Source organism: Paramisgurnus dabryanus, chromosome 14 (genome assembly GCF_030506205.2).
Source record: "Paramisgurnus dabryanus chromosome 14, PD_genome_1.1, whole genome shotgun sequence".
Lineage (NCBI taxonomy): Eukaryota > Metazoa > Chordata > Actinopteri > Cypriniformes > Cobitidae > Paramisgurnus > Paramisgurnus dabryanus.
This window is the reverse complement of record NC_133350.1, coordinates 31,305,027-31,322,020: the sequence shown is the minus strand read 5'-3', so window position 1 is coordinate 31,322,020 and position 16,994 is coordinate 31,305,027. Positions and strand designations below refer to the sequence as shown.

At 34.4% G+C, this 16,994-nt stretch overlaps 1 protein-coding gene across 1 annotated transcript; it reads right to left on the bottom strand.

The window, feature by feature from the left end:
• Positions 1–6,848: 6,848 nt before the first annotated feature.
• Positions 6,849–13,924, bottom strand: smug1 (single-strand-selective monofunctional uracil-DNA glycosylase 1). The gene is made up of 3 exons (XM_065242028.2): positions 13,851–13,924; positions 11,928–12,225; positions 6,849–11,786 (listed from the first exon to the last, which is right to left on the bottom strand). Exons 1-3 carry the CDS (start codon positions 13,874–13,876, stop codon positions 11,259–11,261), a joined length of 852 nt encoding a protein of 283 aa, XP_065098100.1. The 5' UTR covers positions 13,877–13,924; the 3' UTR covers positions 6,849–11,258.
• Positions 13,925–16,994: the final 3,070 nt, after the last annotated feature.

The following is a 16,994-nucleotide window of genomic DNA, read 5'->3' as shown; positions in this document are numbered from 1 at the left end:
TGACAGACTATATTAAAGTATTATAATAAAATCTTCAGTAGTATATAAGTCTGCAATAGTGCACTGTTCTCTGAAGCCTTGCAATTCATTGTATTTTTCAAATATATAATTTACAATTCAATGCAAATACAATAGCCTAAACAATTATGATTTTCGCCATGCAGCCCTACCATAAGGTATTTTAATATTATTTAAGTAAACTTATTCAAAGACTACTGAAAGGGAACAAATGTGTTTGTGTTTTCTCCTATATTTCTATTTTCTTGATGGTGGGTCTTGAGACTACCCTGTTGGTTGAAAAAGCTTGGAAACCACTGATATATAATACACAAGCAAGATTTATGCAGGGAAAGCAGAAGAAAAAGAAAATATATTTTTTTAAATTTTAGTACTTAGATTATATATTTCAAATAACGTAAGGTAGGCCTTAGGTTCTATATATATACATTTAAGTAGTAAAAGTGAAATTTTGGCTTTATTAAGAGAATATTTCTATGTACATCATTAGTGTGCAGAATTATTAGGCAACTAAATGAAAAACAAAGATTTTACTGTCTCACTTGTTTTTTTTCACCTGTTAAAGTGAGAATAATAAACAAACTCTACATTTACAAAAAAAAAAACAATAAAAAATAAAAAATATATAAACTCAGTGACCAATATAGCCACCCTTCTTTTCGATAACAGTCACAAGCCTTCCATTCATGTATTCAGTCAGTTTCTTGATCTGGTCTGAACCAACATTTTGTGCAGCCACAGCCACAGGTGTACTGTTTACCTTCACTGTAAATCTCCTGCTTAAGAAGGAATCAAAAGGTCTCAATAGGGTTTAAGTCAGGTGAAGAAGGGGGCCATGGCATTAGTTTTTCATCTCTAAGGCCTTTACTTAAATGTTCAGGTTTGAGGGTTTGTTAACATTTTGAATTGACCAAGAGCACTGTAGTTGTACAATAACAAAAGTAATCCTCAAAAATACAACTTGCCTAATAATTCTGCACACAGTATGTGTGTATATATATATATATATATATATATATATATATATATATCTCAACATTTTGTTTTACTTGAAAGAACATCATCTTTATATGAAACTTACTTTTATCCATAAACCTAGATGAGTTTTGCATAAAATTGATTTTTGTTTCTGGCAATAGAGGATGAATAGGCAAATGATTATTAACAGACGACTCATTGTTACACCAATGACTTAGATTTTAAAAAATACGATTTGTAGATAGGCCATTCGTATGAAGTCGCGCTCAAGTTTATTTTAAATCTAGATGCGCGGCAAGCGCACTAAAAAAACCGCGTCTGAAACGAAACTCGTGTTCACATGCGAGAGCTTTTAGACGTGGCACGTCCTGCGTTTTCCTTGCAGATGTTAATGAACCCTAATGCAATAATTCTTCCAATAAGTGCTTGGGACTCGGGACACAATCAACTTTGGCATAAAGCGGTGGGGACATCTTTCACCCGCAAATTACGCGAGTGGGGCTATGAAAAGTTTTGAACCGTTAACAGTTTTTTATATTGTATGTTTGATAAGAGAGAGATACAAACTGTGCGCATCAGTGTGTCATCAGGAAAAGTATTGAAAACCATTGCAATAGAAAACAATGGATGAATGAATGAAGCAGGTTGGTTCTAATTAGAATTTTACAGTACACTCTAAAAAAAAAAAACGGTGCTATATAGCACCAAAACTGTTGCTTTGGATCGTAACCATAGAAGAACCATTTTTAGTGCCATATAGCACCGGTGAAGCACCGGTCATCGGCCACACAATTGAATGTACCGGGGTAATGGATGGCACCAAGCGACCACAGATGTGGCACCTCAGCCCGTGGCAGAAGCATCTGTGAAACAAAACAGCATGCTGCAAATGCCCGAGTGGCCATTCCCCTAACAGATGTAATCTCACTCCAAACATTTGGTAAAACTTGAGAGCCCTGTTTGGAGTGAGCTTAAATTTGGAGTGAGATTACATCTGTTAGGGGAGGTGCCACTCGGGTATTTGCAGCCTAATCGGCCTCACCCAATTCTCAAGTTTTTGCTAGCCGTTTAATTTTACATGTTGTTAAAATTTATATTCTGCTCTTTTTTATTATACCACTGTCTATCTGTTGATCATATTATCTATCAACTTCATGTAAAGTGTGCTTGGGTTTTTGAAGGGCACTATATAAATTAAACTATTGTTATTATTATTATTATTATCATCATTTATAATAATAATAATTAACAATACTATTATTATTATTATTATTATTATTATTAATAACATGACATATAAATAACTTTTACATGGTGCATTTGTTTTAGAATCCCCATAATTTCCCTATCAGTAGAAATGGATCCGTCTTCTTATGTTAAAGATTCTTAACTGCACAAATATTTTTGATATCTGGAATGTTGTTGCTTTGGCAAGGGAGTTAACTAATGGCAAACAAGGGAAACAAGGAGTGCTTTATATAGTTTGCATGCACCGAGGGATTTTTTATTTATTTTTATATTTATTTATAAATTCTTCAGAGTATTGATAAAGACTGTTACAATTGGTTATGATTTTTCTTTTTTTCCCCAAAACCATTAGACATAAATATTACTATAACAATACACTTATAATATTAAGAATGAGTGAATAAGAAAGAAAAAAAGAGGAAAATTTTAGAATACAGTTATAGATACAGTTCAAGTTTGATTTGTTTGTGGTCTATACATACATATATAAACTGAACAGCACTGGTGGTCATAAACTATCCATTTTCTACAAGTGTATAAGTGTTTAGTTAAAGCGGAGAGTCTTCATCTTCTCAAAGTATCTGATCATAGGTTGCCAGGTGTCACACAATTTTTGGACTGATCCCTTTCATTAAATACTTGATTTTGATCAGACTTGAGCTGTAAGTTTGGTCACATTGTCAGATCACATTGATGTGGCTATTGTGAGTCACTGTCATAGCGCCACAAACTGGCAGCAGGAAAAATGACTTGGAAACAGTCCTCCTATATTTTCTCCTTCAAATGTATGTGCACATCTATGCATGCATTGTTTTATTAGAGCCTAAATAGGTGTGGCAAAAACACAACAGGCCAATTAATAGGATTGGCATTGTTTAAAAGTGTTTCTGGACAGATAAAAAAGTTTCCTTAAGCCAATGAGGTAAAGTCCAGAAAACCATATGAGAACTTTGTTTATACAGTCATTCTTTATTAAATTATAATAAATCCTGATCCAGACTGCAATAATAAATAAGAGATTTATCAATTAGCCTGCAGTCAGGAGAGGATGAGGGCAGTGATTCAGGTGGACCCTTCATGACCCCATTAAACTGTCACACAAATGGATTTGCTTATGCAAATGTGAGGAATGTGCTATTGATTGCAGTCTGCATGTAGAGTCCAATGAAAACCCCCAGTAGGGCTTTTAATGCGTGTTAGGTCTGTCTTTTACATTTGTTCAGTAGTGGATAAAATATCATTATTTACATTATATTTGAAAAATTGTGTTAGTTTTAAATTTCATTTAGTTTTTCATTTACTTTTTTAAATGCATTTTAACACTCTCTCAATCCCCTTTATCATGCACATTAAGTATAAAATTTAAATATAATAGGAGTATTATTTTAGGATTTATGTAGGAGTTTTATTCTGTAAACATTAAGGTTATCGTTATGTTGTCAATTATTTGAACACTACACTCTAAAAAATGCTGGATTATTTTCAAGCCAGCTTTGGGTCAAAAATGGAAAAAATCTGCTAGGTTGTAATTTAACCTATGCTGGGTTTCAACCCAAAATGATGGGTTAAATATAAACATTTTCTAGGTTAATTTAATGCAAAGGCTGGGTGTGTCCCATTTTGTCCCAAAGCCGAGCTGAAACTATACCCAGCATTTTTTTTTTTTTTTTAAGATAATTTGTAGTCATCCCAAACTTACTGACTTACACAATATTGAAACGTTGAGTTTAGTTTGTGCACTAAATAAACATACTTAAATTAATGATCTTAAGTCTTTTATAGTATTAGTAATTCAAAGATAAACGCTAAAAACATTGACACCAGTGACAAATTCTCTTAAAAATGTAAATGGGCAATTTCATGCAAATCTCAATCTTATTATGAAACTTTTTGCAAGTTTTTAACTGTACTTATATCTCAGATGTCAATATTTGTTTACGTTTTAAACCATTTTTTTTCCCATAGTTAATTAAGGGCAAATTTTTGAATTGCCATAACATGTTTCTTCCTAATAAATGTGCATACAAAATTAAAATTAAATAAATATGAAATGTTCTTTGAAGAGCCAATCCTTTGTTGGGTATTATTTTTATTATAAATGTCACATCCATAACGCTTTAATTTCTCTAATGGTATAATATCAAAATACACTTCTGAACAGATTTAACATGTATTTTAATGTCATTGGGATTAACATTGTTACATTAAGATATGAATTAGGTATTAATTCAAATGTTATTGTCCTCATGAATAGATTGCAATGCACTAAATGGTAAGTACTGTTCTAATTAATTTGATTTAATCAATCCTTCATCTATTACTGAACCATGTCTTTCCAGAAATACCCCTTAAAAGAAGAGACTATTAGATAAGAAAATGAGTGTAACATAAAGAATTTGAAATAATAACATATCATGAACATTAGCATTACATATTGAAAAGTAAATCAAGACAGTAGGTCCATAAGATTGCAGGTAGATCATTATAACAAAAGCTATATTAACATAATTAAGCTATAGTCAGCACCAACATGGTGACAGCTGCAAGAAACCAAAACTACTTGTTGAAAAAAAGAAACCTGTGAGAAACCAGACAAGTTACGAGGTTCAGTTCTCCTCTGACACATCACAGATGCAATCCATAAGCTTATAATAATGATTTGTTTTTATGTTCATTGATTTTAAAAGGTCAAATGACTGAGGAATGCTTTAAGCACACAGATAACAACTTTTGTTTGGGTGATAATTTATAATGTGGGCTGTTTTATGAACTGTTGGGTCTGATTGTGTGGCTATGTCAAGTGGTTGAGGAATGTTTTATACACAGAGATGTTTAAGATGGAGTCATAACATAACTGACTGCAGCTATAACATCATACTGTGGTTATAGTAAATAAATCATGTTTTGTTGAATCTAAATGAGTGTAAGTATACACAGAAAGCAGGTAACCTGCAAAGAAAACATTCTGCATTTTTACATTTAAAACATACAGTCTTGTTCAAAATAATAGCAGTACAATGTGACTAACCAGAATAATCAAGGTTTTTAGTATATTTTTTATTGCTACGTGGCAAACAAGTTACCAGTAGGTTCAGTAGATTCTCAGAAAACAAATGAGACCCAGCATTAATGATATGCACGCTCTTAAGGCTGTAAAAATTGGGCAATTAGTTGAATTAGTTGAAAAGGGGGTGTTCAAAAAAATAGCAGTGTGGCATTCAATCACTGAGGTCATCAATTTTGTGAAGAAACAGGTGTGAATCAGGTGGCCCCTATTTAAGGATGAAGCCAACACTTGTTGAACATGCATTTGAAAGCTGAGGAAAATGGGTTGTTCAAGACATTGTTCAGAAGAACAGCGTACTTTGATTAAAAAGTTGATTGGAGAGGGGAAAACCTATAAAGAGGTGCGAAAAATGATAGGCTGTTCAGCTAAAATGATCTCCAATGCCTTAAAATGGAGAGCAAAACCAGAGAGACGTGGAAGAAAACGGAAGACAACCATCAAAATGGATAGAAGAATAACCAGAATGGCAAAGGCTCAGCCAATGATCACCTCCAGGATGATCAAAGACAGTCTGGAGTTACCTGTAAGTACTGTGACAGTTAGAAGACGTCTGTGTGAAGCTAATCTATTTTCAAGAATCCCCCGCAAAGTCCCTCTGTTAAAAAAAAGGCATGTGCAGAAGAGGTTACAATTTGCCAAAGAACACATCAACTGGCCTAAAGAGAAATGGAGGAACATTTTGTGGACTGATGAGAGTAAAATTGTTCTTTTTGGGTCCAAGGGCCACAGGAAGTTTGTGAGACGACCCCCAAACTCTGAATTCAAGCCACAGTACACAGTGAAGCATGGAGGTGCAAGCATCATGATATGGGCATGTTTCTCCTACTATGGTGTTGGGCCTATTTATCACATACCATGGATCATGGATCAGTTTGCATATGTTAAAATACTTGAAGAGGTCATGTTGCCCTATGCTGAAGAGGACATGCCCTTGAAATGGTTGTTTCAACAAGACAATGACCCAAAACACACTAGTAAACGGGCAAAGTCTTGGTTCCAAACCAACATAATTAATGTTATGGAGTGGCCAGCCCAATCTCCAGACCTTAATCCAATTGAGAACTTGTGGGGTGATATCAAAAATGCTGTTTCTGAAGCAAAACCAAGAAATGTGAATGAATTGTGGAATGTTGTTAAAGAATCATGGAGTGGAATAACAGCTGAGAGGTGCCACAAGTTGGTTGACTCCATGCTACACAGATGTCAAGCAGTTTTAAAGAACTGTGGTCATACAACTAAATATTAGTTTAGTGATTCACAGGATTGCTAAATCCCAGAAAAAAAAATGTTTGTACAAAATAGTTTTGAGTTTGTACAGTCAAAGGTAGACACTGCTATTTTTTTGAACACACCCCTTTCAACTAATTGCCCAATTGCACAGCCTTAAGAGCGTGAATATCATGAATGCTGGGTCTTGTTTGTTTTCTGAGAATCTACTGAACCTACTGGTAACTTGTTTGCCACGTAGCAATAAAAAATATACTAAAAACCTTGATTATTCTGGTTAGTCACATTGTACTGCTATTATTTTGAACATTTTGTATAATGTATTATGATTTATAACCTGTTTTCTTCATTGGGTTGAAATCTTTTATGCTTTACTGTGCTGCACAGGGGACCAAAGGCTTGAATTTTTCTAGTGAGCTACTGGAGATCCAGTAGAAAGAAAAGTAGAAAAGTTTTGCCTATTTGTGCCAAGTATTGTACCTGGTTTTATAAAACTGAACTTGTCTTGCACACTATATCTCAGTTACAAGAGCTACTGGGCTGCTAAAGTTAAATGTCTACTCTATAGTTTAAAGCTAGGATCAGCCTTTTAGCTTAAATGAATTTTGATTGATTATAATTTCTTATTCCTGTAAAAGTGATTTGGGAATACTTTTAAGAAGGTAGCATTTGTTAACGTTAAAGTCTCCATGAAAGTAAAAACTGTCATTTGATTTTAATCATCGTGAATGTTATGGCAGTGTTACCAGGTCCTCTTTACGAGAGCGATCCCAGAACATTTACAGAATGTGTTTGTTCACACAGAAGCCTCTCTGCCAATTTTACGGAAATTATCTGGGACCAAAGTGCTATGTGAATGAGGTTATAGACAATTCAATTCAGCTTGGGTTTTTTTGTCCAAACACAGTTATACATAAAGTGCTTTAAGAATTATGGTTTAAATCAGGCTCTGTTTGGTGTGACAGTCCTCTCCTTCTAAATATGAAAGAGCGATGCTAAGATATTGATTTTACTGTAAAGACAATTACTGTAGATGATTAAAATCAATTGTATTTGAAGCACTATTAATAAGGTATATGTCGATGGCATCACTGTCTGTGAATGTGGTGGTATAGAGGGAACTATTTTTGCTTTACAAGTTTTTGCCTCTGTGACATATAGACACACATATGAACATAAATCACATTACTGTGTTACGTAATTAATAAAACAGCATGGCGTCAATGGACAGCAGAGTTCTGCTAATGACTCCATGGGGTGTAATGAAAACGCAGGCAACCTAGAATTAGAAGAGACATTAAGTAAAAAATCAATTAATAAACCAACATCGAAAGCAGAGAAACATCGCTGAAGAGAAATTAAGGGGGAAGATTAGACTGAGCCAATTCTTAAGAGGGATATAGTGAAAACAAGAATGGACCATCATAAATGAATATAGCTCTCCGGATGTATCCTTCTGAATTACAGCACATTATTACTACACTAAAGTCTTTCTAAGGACTTCTGAGATTTTGGTCTGTGGTTGCTACACTCTCAGAAAAAAGTTACAGAAGTTACAGAAGACGATACACTTTTAAAAGGCACACCTTTGTATGTGCTTAATGGTACCTCAAAGGTAAATATTAGGACTTTTTAAAAATTTACTGTCCCAGTGTTAGTTTGTGACATTGAGGAAAATAACTCCCAAGTCTAAGTTATAATTTTTTTGATTCACCTCAATTTAAGCCTATTGGATTTTTTTACAGCAAGCAAAAATGGCAAGTTCCTTCAAGACGGTTTAACATTTGCAACACATCTAGTATAGTGTCTGTAAAGTGTGATCTCATGAGGGTACTTGTGTATTTTTACACAGAGTTATACCACTGTACATTTACTTATGTTTTAAAACACCTGAATAACATCCCATTCTTAATCCATAGGGTTTTATATGGAGTAACAGCTTCAACTCTTCTTGGAAGACTTTCTACAAGGTTTAGGAGTGTGTTAATGGGAATTTTTGAGCATTCTTCTAAAAGCACATTTGTAAGGTCAGACACTAATGTTGGACGAGATGGCCTCACTCTTTGTCTCCACTCTAATTCATCCCAAAGATATTTTATTGGTTTGCAGTTATGTTGGAACAGGAAGGGGTCATCCCCAAACTGTTCCCACAAAGTTGGGAGCATGAAAATGTCCTGGTATGATGAAGCATTACGAGTTCCTTTCAATGGAAGTGATTGGAACACCTGAATTCAATTATTTGGAGGGGTGTCCCAAAACGTTTGTTACTAAATTTTCCTACACATTTCAGTCTGTTACGTTGCATAATATAAAAAGAATACATTACATATTTAATTTTTTTTGTATATAAAGGGTTTGAGTTTAGGGTAAGGTTTAGGTTGGGGTGGAATAGATTATATAGAAACCCTAAAATGGTTAAAGGGAAATGATACAGATTTGCAAATGTTTTAAGTTTTGTAGCTGTACAAACTTAATAATGCTTTGATTAAATATTGCGAAAACATCTACATTTTGTGCTCTGATTCTCCTTTAATAACCCAAAGCTCTCATTTGTCATTGTATTGATGCATCTGACAAGCATCAGCTATATAACGGGGACTAATGTACATTTAGTGTCTCCTCATACATGATGCTATCAGGTCATCGGGAGTTTACTGTGTCAAGACAACAGAGACAGATTATAACTGTGTATTTACTACACAACAACAAAGCACTGAAGAGTATTGCAACTGTGGTTTGGTAAGGAAGGCATTTATTATTTCTCAGTTTGTGCACTGCATGGACATGAATGATTCATAAAATACTACAGTTTGTCTATAGCTGTGCTTAGGAATCATGAAATTAGTGATATTTGACGTTTTTCATTTTGTATCATTTCTGGATGAAGGATATTTCTTCCAAAATCTCTTTAGTTTGTTGTAAATATACAGTTTAAATATACAGCCTGAATCTACAGTATCTAACTATATATTTATAAATCAAATAAACACTACACTGTCAAAATATGTAACCCAGCTCTCACTTGGGTGGTTCCCTTTAAATAAAAGTACACCTTTACGCCTAAAGAGTTCACCTCAAAGACTTAACATATCTGTAATGATGTATAAGGATACACATAAAATGTTCATTTATTGTACTGTATATGAGGTAGAATTTATTGCCATTATTCAAACATTTTATCCAACTTTTGGGGCAACAACATAGAAATAAACACATAGTAAACGAAGGTGCTGACCTCCAACCTCCAGAAGTCTTTGTTGTCTGGTGGTCAGTGTAGACTTGCATATATTCAGGATTTTGATAATGTTTTAGTTTATGACAATTATATTATTTCTAGATTTGCCTTTATGCATTAGGAAGATGCTTTCATCCAAACCAATGTACAGTAATTTCAAACTATACAATGTTTCAGTATATTTGATCTCAGGTAACCTTTGCTTCGGCAACGTAAAGCTCCGCCAACTGAGTTACAGGAACACATTAATTCATAACATATTATGACATATATCTTTACAACTCGGACATAGAAATTCAAATATGGTCAAAAACAAAGAGCTATACAGTCGCTGAAAAAATTAAGAGATTTTAAATTTCCTATTTAGTTTAAGTGAATTGATCATTTTTATTTAATTCTGCAAACTACCGACAACATTTCTAATGTTCCTAATAAAATTTTTTTTTTTTGTTTGCATTTATTTGCAGAAAACTGAAATGTGGAAAACATTTTATTGAGGTAGGGGTGTGTTTGTTCAGGTGATTTCAAATGTCAACATTGGCTTTAAGAGATCATGCACCCCGCCTTTCATTTTTTCCACGGCTGTATTTTGTAAGCATTATCACTTCTAAAAACTACACGCATGCACCTGCTCATCCACTTACACACGCACACACACACACACACACACGTAAAATACAAATCAACAATTACAACAATGTCTTGGTACAACATTGATTATATTAGAGTTCAAAAGTACTCCTGGGCAGTGTTCAAATTAGGGGGTCTGGGGTGGTCCCGAACCTCTTATACGCAATGAGGGACCCCTATAAATCACAAAAATATAAATTAGGGAGGTCACCTTGTATTCAAATTAGAATACAACATGAATTTAAAATTCTCGTGCTGCGCTGGCACAAAGCACAACGTTTCTGGAGGAATTGACAGACGAGTCAATACGGAGGTCAGATATGCAGGCTGTATACGTCATCAAGCTCGGTTTGTTTAAGTTAACTGAGCATTACATTCGCAAGTCATTAACATATTACAACAATTTATGATTAACTAAAATAATAGTCAACTTTATAATACGTCTTAATGACGTATGCAGCCTACAAATGCGGGAAATGCAGCCATGTATCTACATGTGGATTATTTTCATCTCGTTGATGGTAAGAATCTTTAGTTATTATCTTTATTTAATATATTTAGTAATCTTTAGGGTTATGGCCTTTTAAGAATTATTCTCAAACATTAATTTATACTTATTTGAAAGGTAAAAAATTTTAGGGTTTGAGTTATTGGGGTTTCTTTGATTAAAACATTGATCCAGGACCAACAATTTTTTTTTAATCAGGATCAGATCTTACTTTTTGAAATCACTGCAACCCTATAATGAGGGGAGGCCTGGGTGGGTGGAGCTTAGTTTGGGGACCCCCATAATCTTTGACATAATTCGAACACTGCTCTTGAGTGATTTTAAAAATGTTTATGATATAAGAATTGTCATTTTGTGAACAAACTCAAAAGTCCAAGTTCCTCTAGCTTGGTCCTGACTATGTTTGCCCAACCCTTATTGGCCAGAGGGTTTCTTGGTGATGGATGCATAATTCCCTCCACTCTTACCTTAATACCTGCTTCAGATAGAGCCCGCCGAGCTCGCTGCTCAGAAACTTTGCCCACTCCAATAACCATGGAAACACCTAATGCAGTGACAACTTGACAAAGGGCACCATCGCAACAGGATAAAAGAGCGTCGCGCTCCCCGGCGGGCAGTTCAGGTGGCGTTAGGTTCTTGCCTGATTCATTCATAAAAATGAGAGGGCACAAGTTGTGCACAAAACAGTGACGGAAAAAGTTGTGTGGCTCGCCGCAAAGCTCTTGGAAAAAGCCCCAGAAACGTGCTCCGCTTACTTCACTATGAGTACAGTCCAGCCCTGTGATTCGCCGTTTGGGGTGCTCGTCATCTGGACGTCCAACCGTTCCAGTGATCTTCAACCAATTACGAACTGCTTTTACCTCACCAAATGGAACCTTGGAAATGAAGAGAGAGAGATTTTGTTGATCTCTTTAGTATTTTAGCACCCAGTGTATTGCAGGTTGAAGTGAACTTAACATCAAACATGATCAACAACAAGAACAATGCAGATTCAGAATAAAAGTAAATTTTCTGACCCCTGTTTGTGCCATGCCAAAAGGACCTGGGTTCATTCCCAGAAAGAGAATACTCTGCCCTTCTCGACAGTACGTCTCCACGTAACATTGATGCGTGTCCCAGGCATACTCCAGCGGGTTGTACGTGTATCGCACAGGTTTTCCAAAGGACATCATACGTAACCTTGCATTCAGTTCCAGCTCAGCCTGCAGGAACCTTGATGCCGGCGTAGAGCTACTGATAAAGCGCTCAACAGCCAGATCTGCGAGATCTGTTCCCTGCGACTCCTCTTGCTGAGATACATCTCCGTTTTCCAACCTACAAATGAAGAGATTTTATAACTCGACTCATTCACACATACTGCTGACTGAATGTTACATGAATAAATGTATGAGTGATCATCAAGCATGCTTGCCTTGACCCGTAGTTCCCTGAGAGCAGTTACTTAAAAGTTTATTTATTTTTTTGTCACCCTGCATGTACCATCATTACTTAATTGAATGGTACTGCATTCAATTACTGCATATATTAGATAAACAGAAGATAAATAACACGTCATAATGTACTAATTACTGATGTGCAGTGCTGCTAAAAGAATACAAAATAAAGTTTGGGGAACATTTTCAAACCATTTAGAACCAAAAACAAGTAAAAGAGACCCTGGATATAAAGCAGCATTACGTATCTTCTTTAGCACAAACACAGTCCTGTAGTCCGTCATTGTTATGGTTGTCAAGTACTGTACATGTAATACACGTGGGCATGACATCAGCTTTTTTTTACAGATTTGCATGTTTTTCATTTAGACGGAATCAAGAATGCTGTCCTTTTAAAAAAAAAATAGCATTTTTAGGACCACAAAACGGTGTTTTCATGTAAATTAACATCCAAACTGCATAAAAAGTTTTTAAAATGTTGTTGTGTAAACAGCCCCTTACCTATTTTTGCACAGAGGTGTATAAGACTTATTTACGTTATTAAAAGTACATCTTTCAAGTGTTTGTACTTTTCATGATGTTTTTCTTTTACTTCAATACATTGTGAAGCATAATATACTTTTTATTCCACTACATTTTACATTAATTATATATTTGAATACTTAAGTACTAGACCTTTAATGTAACTGATTAAGTACTTTTAATCTTACTTTTACTTTTAAGTACTTAAAGTATGAGTATGTAAAAGTATACATAAGACAGTACTAGATTTTAATGTATTTAAGTAAAGGTAAAAAACTACTTGTTTTTATACAATCTAGTAGAGTAAAAAGTACAGTATCATGCATCTGGATGTAGTAGGGTAAAAGTTTGCTAAAGAAAACCCCCTGATAAAGTACACATACTTGAAAAAATGAACTTGAGTAATGTTAAAATACTTGAGTACTTTACACACCGCTTTTTTGTATAAATATACACGCGAGCAGTAATATAGCCAACAAACAGGCAAACAGACATAGATTTATACCATAGGGCTGTTGAACGCTTTATTCTGATTCCGTGTGTGCATTATTTCTGAATAAAATGCACACATGACCTGTCAAGAGAAATAACTGACTCCGGTCCTTTGAGTAATTTGAAATTAATGACCACCTTGCTTGTGCATTATTTTCTAATAATTCAACTGTTGTTCATTTTTCCTACATAATAATTATTAAATATAGTAAGCATATTTTTGTAAAATCATGGGTAATTTTCATATGTTTGAAGTATTACATATGCTGCTGCATCTACACGTGCATTAATAACTTCTAATTTTTCTAGCTGTTAAGTTTAGACAAAATTAATCCCACAACAATTCTCATTTGATCATTACAGAAATTGTCATAAACACTGACTAAATTCAGAACTACAAACAGTTTAATCGATGCAATAACAATGTTGAATTGGTGTACAATCTAATAAACACGCTTGCAATCTCAGTGTTTATTAAATAATGTCGTTTACCTCTTAGGATCGGGATGTGCCTCCATTCTTTGAATTTTTTTCCGGCAACAAAGGAGCGAACAGACCGCGTGGCATTCTGGGATCTGCAGTTCTTCTTCTTCTTCGTTGATTTCAACGGCAGCCTGCATGTTGTTGCACTACTGCCATCTTCTGGAGATAATTAACGAAGTCATTTCCAAAAGTCTTGTTAATAGAAGTTCTCTAGGCATAGGTTAATCTGCATTAATTTTTAAACATTTAGCATATATGTGTATGTATATTTATTTATATTTGTATATATTCTATACTCTATATAAAAATGATATATAAATAAAACATTTTTTAAATTTATATGTGTGTGTGTGTGTGTGTGTGTGTGTGTGTGTGTGTGTGTGTGTGTGTGCGCGCGCGCGCGCGCGTGCGTGCGTGCGTGCGTGCGTGTGTTTAAATATACATAATATTTACACACAGCACAAATTAATCTAAATGAATCTATACCACCACCAGAACACGTTTTTCCTGCCTTGGCCATTTTCGCCACATTCCAGTTTGTAGCCTACTTTATTCCTATTATTTATTTAATAATATTAATTAATACATATCTTCTTTTCTTTCTAATTTATATTTTGTACAGCTAACAGGTACATGCTCTACAGTTTCTGGTAACTGACAGTGTTGGGATCTGTAGTTCCTCATTATATTTTAGGCTATACATTCACCAAAATCAACATGTATTAACAGGACGTATTTAAGAATGCATAACACTAAATGTCAGCATCATTTGATATTGATGTGGTTACCGATGTACAAAGACATAAAACATTTAAGTTTTACTTCTTTCAGTGTCAGCACAGGAGAATTGCTTTATCTTTCAAGTGACATTGCTACATTTTGTTGTTTGTGTAAGCAATGAAGGTCTCCATAAAACAAACCCATCAAGTGCTTGGTCATTGAATTTTAATACTGAATCAATCACCATCACCACCAAATTCTCATGTCTGTCTGTGTATGTATAGGGGTGAGCGGGCACAAACTAGTACACGCTGCGTTACCCTCTTTACATATTTATACAGGGTCGAGCAATCTGTGCTTTTGGTCTTTATCTCTTACTGTCAGATGATCTCCTGTGAATTTCTGAAAAGTTTTCATGTTGTTTGGTTAAGATATTGAACAAAGAGTGTTTTGGAGACATGAAAGTGAATAAAAAAAGGTAAAAAATCTTTTTTTAGTTGGGTGTGTAAATCATCAAATCCAACTTTATATATTAATCACCTTCTTGTTACCTAAAACATAACATTTTGAAACATGTCAGCAACTCTTAGTAACTGATAGCTGGGTTTGAAAACATTAAGTGTTGAATGATGTGTATGATAGAGCTAAAGTCAAAAAGTGTTAGGTTGTACCCCACTCTCCCCTACATTTGAAAACAGTGCAAACAGGTTGTTACTAAAATCACTAACACCTCATTTGTGCTCATTTTTGCTGTCATCAAGATAGAGAAAGGTATTAGCCATCCATTTTACATCCTCAGCATTTTATATACATAGGCATGTTAAATGCAAGTAAAGTTTCTACCTTGTTGTTTCAAATAACTTTTGTGAAAATTAAATCTTGTGAAATATGTTTGAAATAATGTTCCAAACTGTAAAACTGTCATTCAGTGTGATGTCCTGCACTCAGTAAACACATAAAATAATCCCCAAACCATCACACTACCACCACCATTTGACTGTTGGTATTATGTATTTCCTCAAAAGTCTTGGGGATCATCACAAATGTTTTCTGGCAAATCTGAGACGAGCCTTTATGTTCTTTTTACTTCAGAGCGTTTTTCGTCTTTGGTCTCTTTCTTATGGTGGAGTCATGCACACTGAACTTAACTGAGGCAAGTGAGGTCTGCAGTGCTTTGGATGTTGTTGTGGGCTCTTTTGTGACCTCTTGGATGAGTCGTCGCTGCGCTCTTGGGGTAATTTTGGTTGCCCGGCCACTCCTGAGAAGGTTCATCACCGTTCCATGTTTTCACAATTTGTGGATAATAACGCTCACTGTGGTTCACTGAAGTCCCAAAGCTTTAGAAATGGCTTTATAACCTTTTTCAGAATGATAAATCTCAGTTACTTTCTTTCTGATTTGGTTCTGAATTTCTTTAGATCTCAACATGATGTGTAGCTTTTGAGGATCTTTGGGTCTTTTGATCTTTTCGTTGGAATGCATTTTTCTTTGCAAAGGATTTTAGCAATTAATGGGAAAAATGTCTGAATAAACAAATAATAGAGATCTAAAACCCATGTTTCATAACAATAATCTGTGTGTTTTGAGGTTGTAGGTGTAAATTGTAAAGTGAACAGTTTATATATGTTGCTGTTTAAATGCATTTGTCATGTTCTCCTCTGAAATCAATGTGACACACTCTAAAGTCCCATGTTGCCACTTCTTAAACACATCTCCATTAGAAGTGTCAGTTATTAAGCTGAATAGCCCCTCAATCTAATTTTGGCAACAATAAACTTGCTTAATGATTTTAAGTGTCACATTTTCAATGTAAACAAGCACACACATAAATTCTTATTATTATGGTGTTTGAAGAGATTTAGGGAAATGTGTTTTAAATCAATAGTCTGTTGTTTAACTAATCCGGATCTAGAGACTCACTCTTCTTTTTCTTTGAATAGCCTATTATAAACTATTGTTTATTCCATGAATCCACTGCATTTTCTTATTTACACTGTTGCACTATTTTGTTTTAAAGAATTTATTTTTACAAATCATAATTTCAGTAATTTGTACAAAATTCTACAATGTTTTTTTTTTTTTAACTCCTTTTTATGAATTTTTTTAAAGTGGAAAGTGAGCAATTGTGTATTTTTGTAGGGAAGCTCAAATATAATAAAATAATACCAACATTTGTAAATTATAGATATATTTAGGGATTTTCTTAACTGCATATATTTGCATATTTTGCTCACATCTTATTTTCTTTGGTGCACTATAGACATTTCATGATAACGGAGTCAGATTGATTATGAAGGCTTTAAAGTGTAAAAAATGCTGGGTTGTTTCAACCCACAGTTGTGTCAAATATGGACTATGGAAATATTTTACTTAATCGTGGCCCCAGCAGTTTTTTTGTGATTGTATAGTTTTAACACTGGCAATATAAACAAA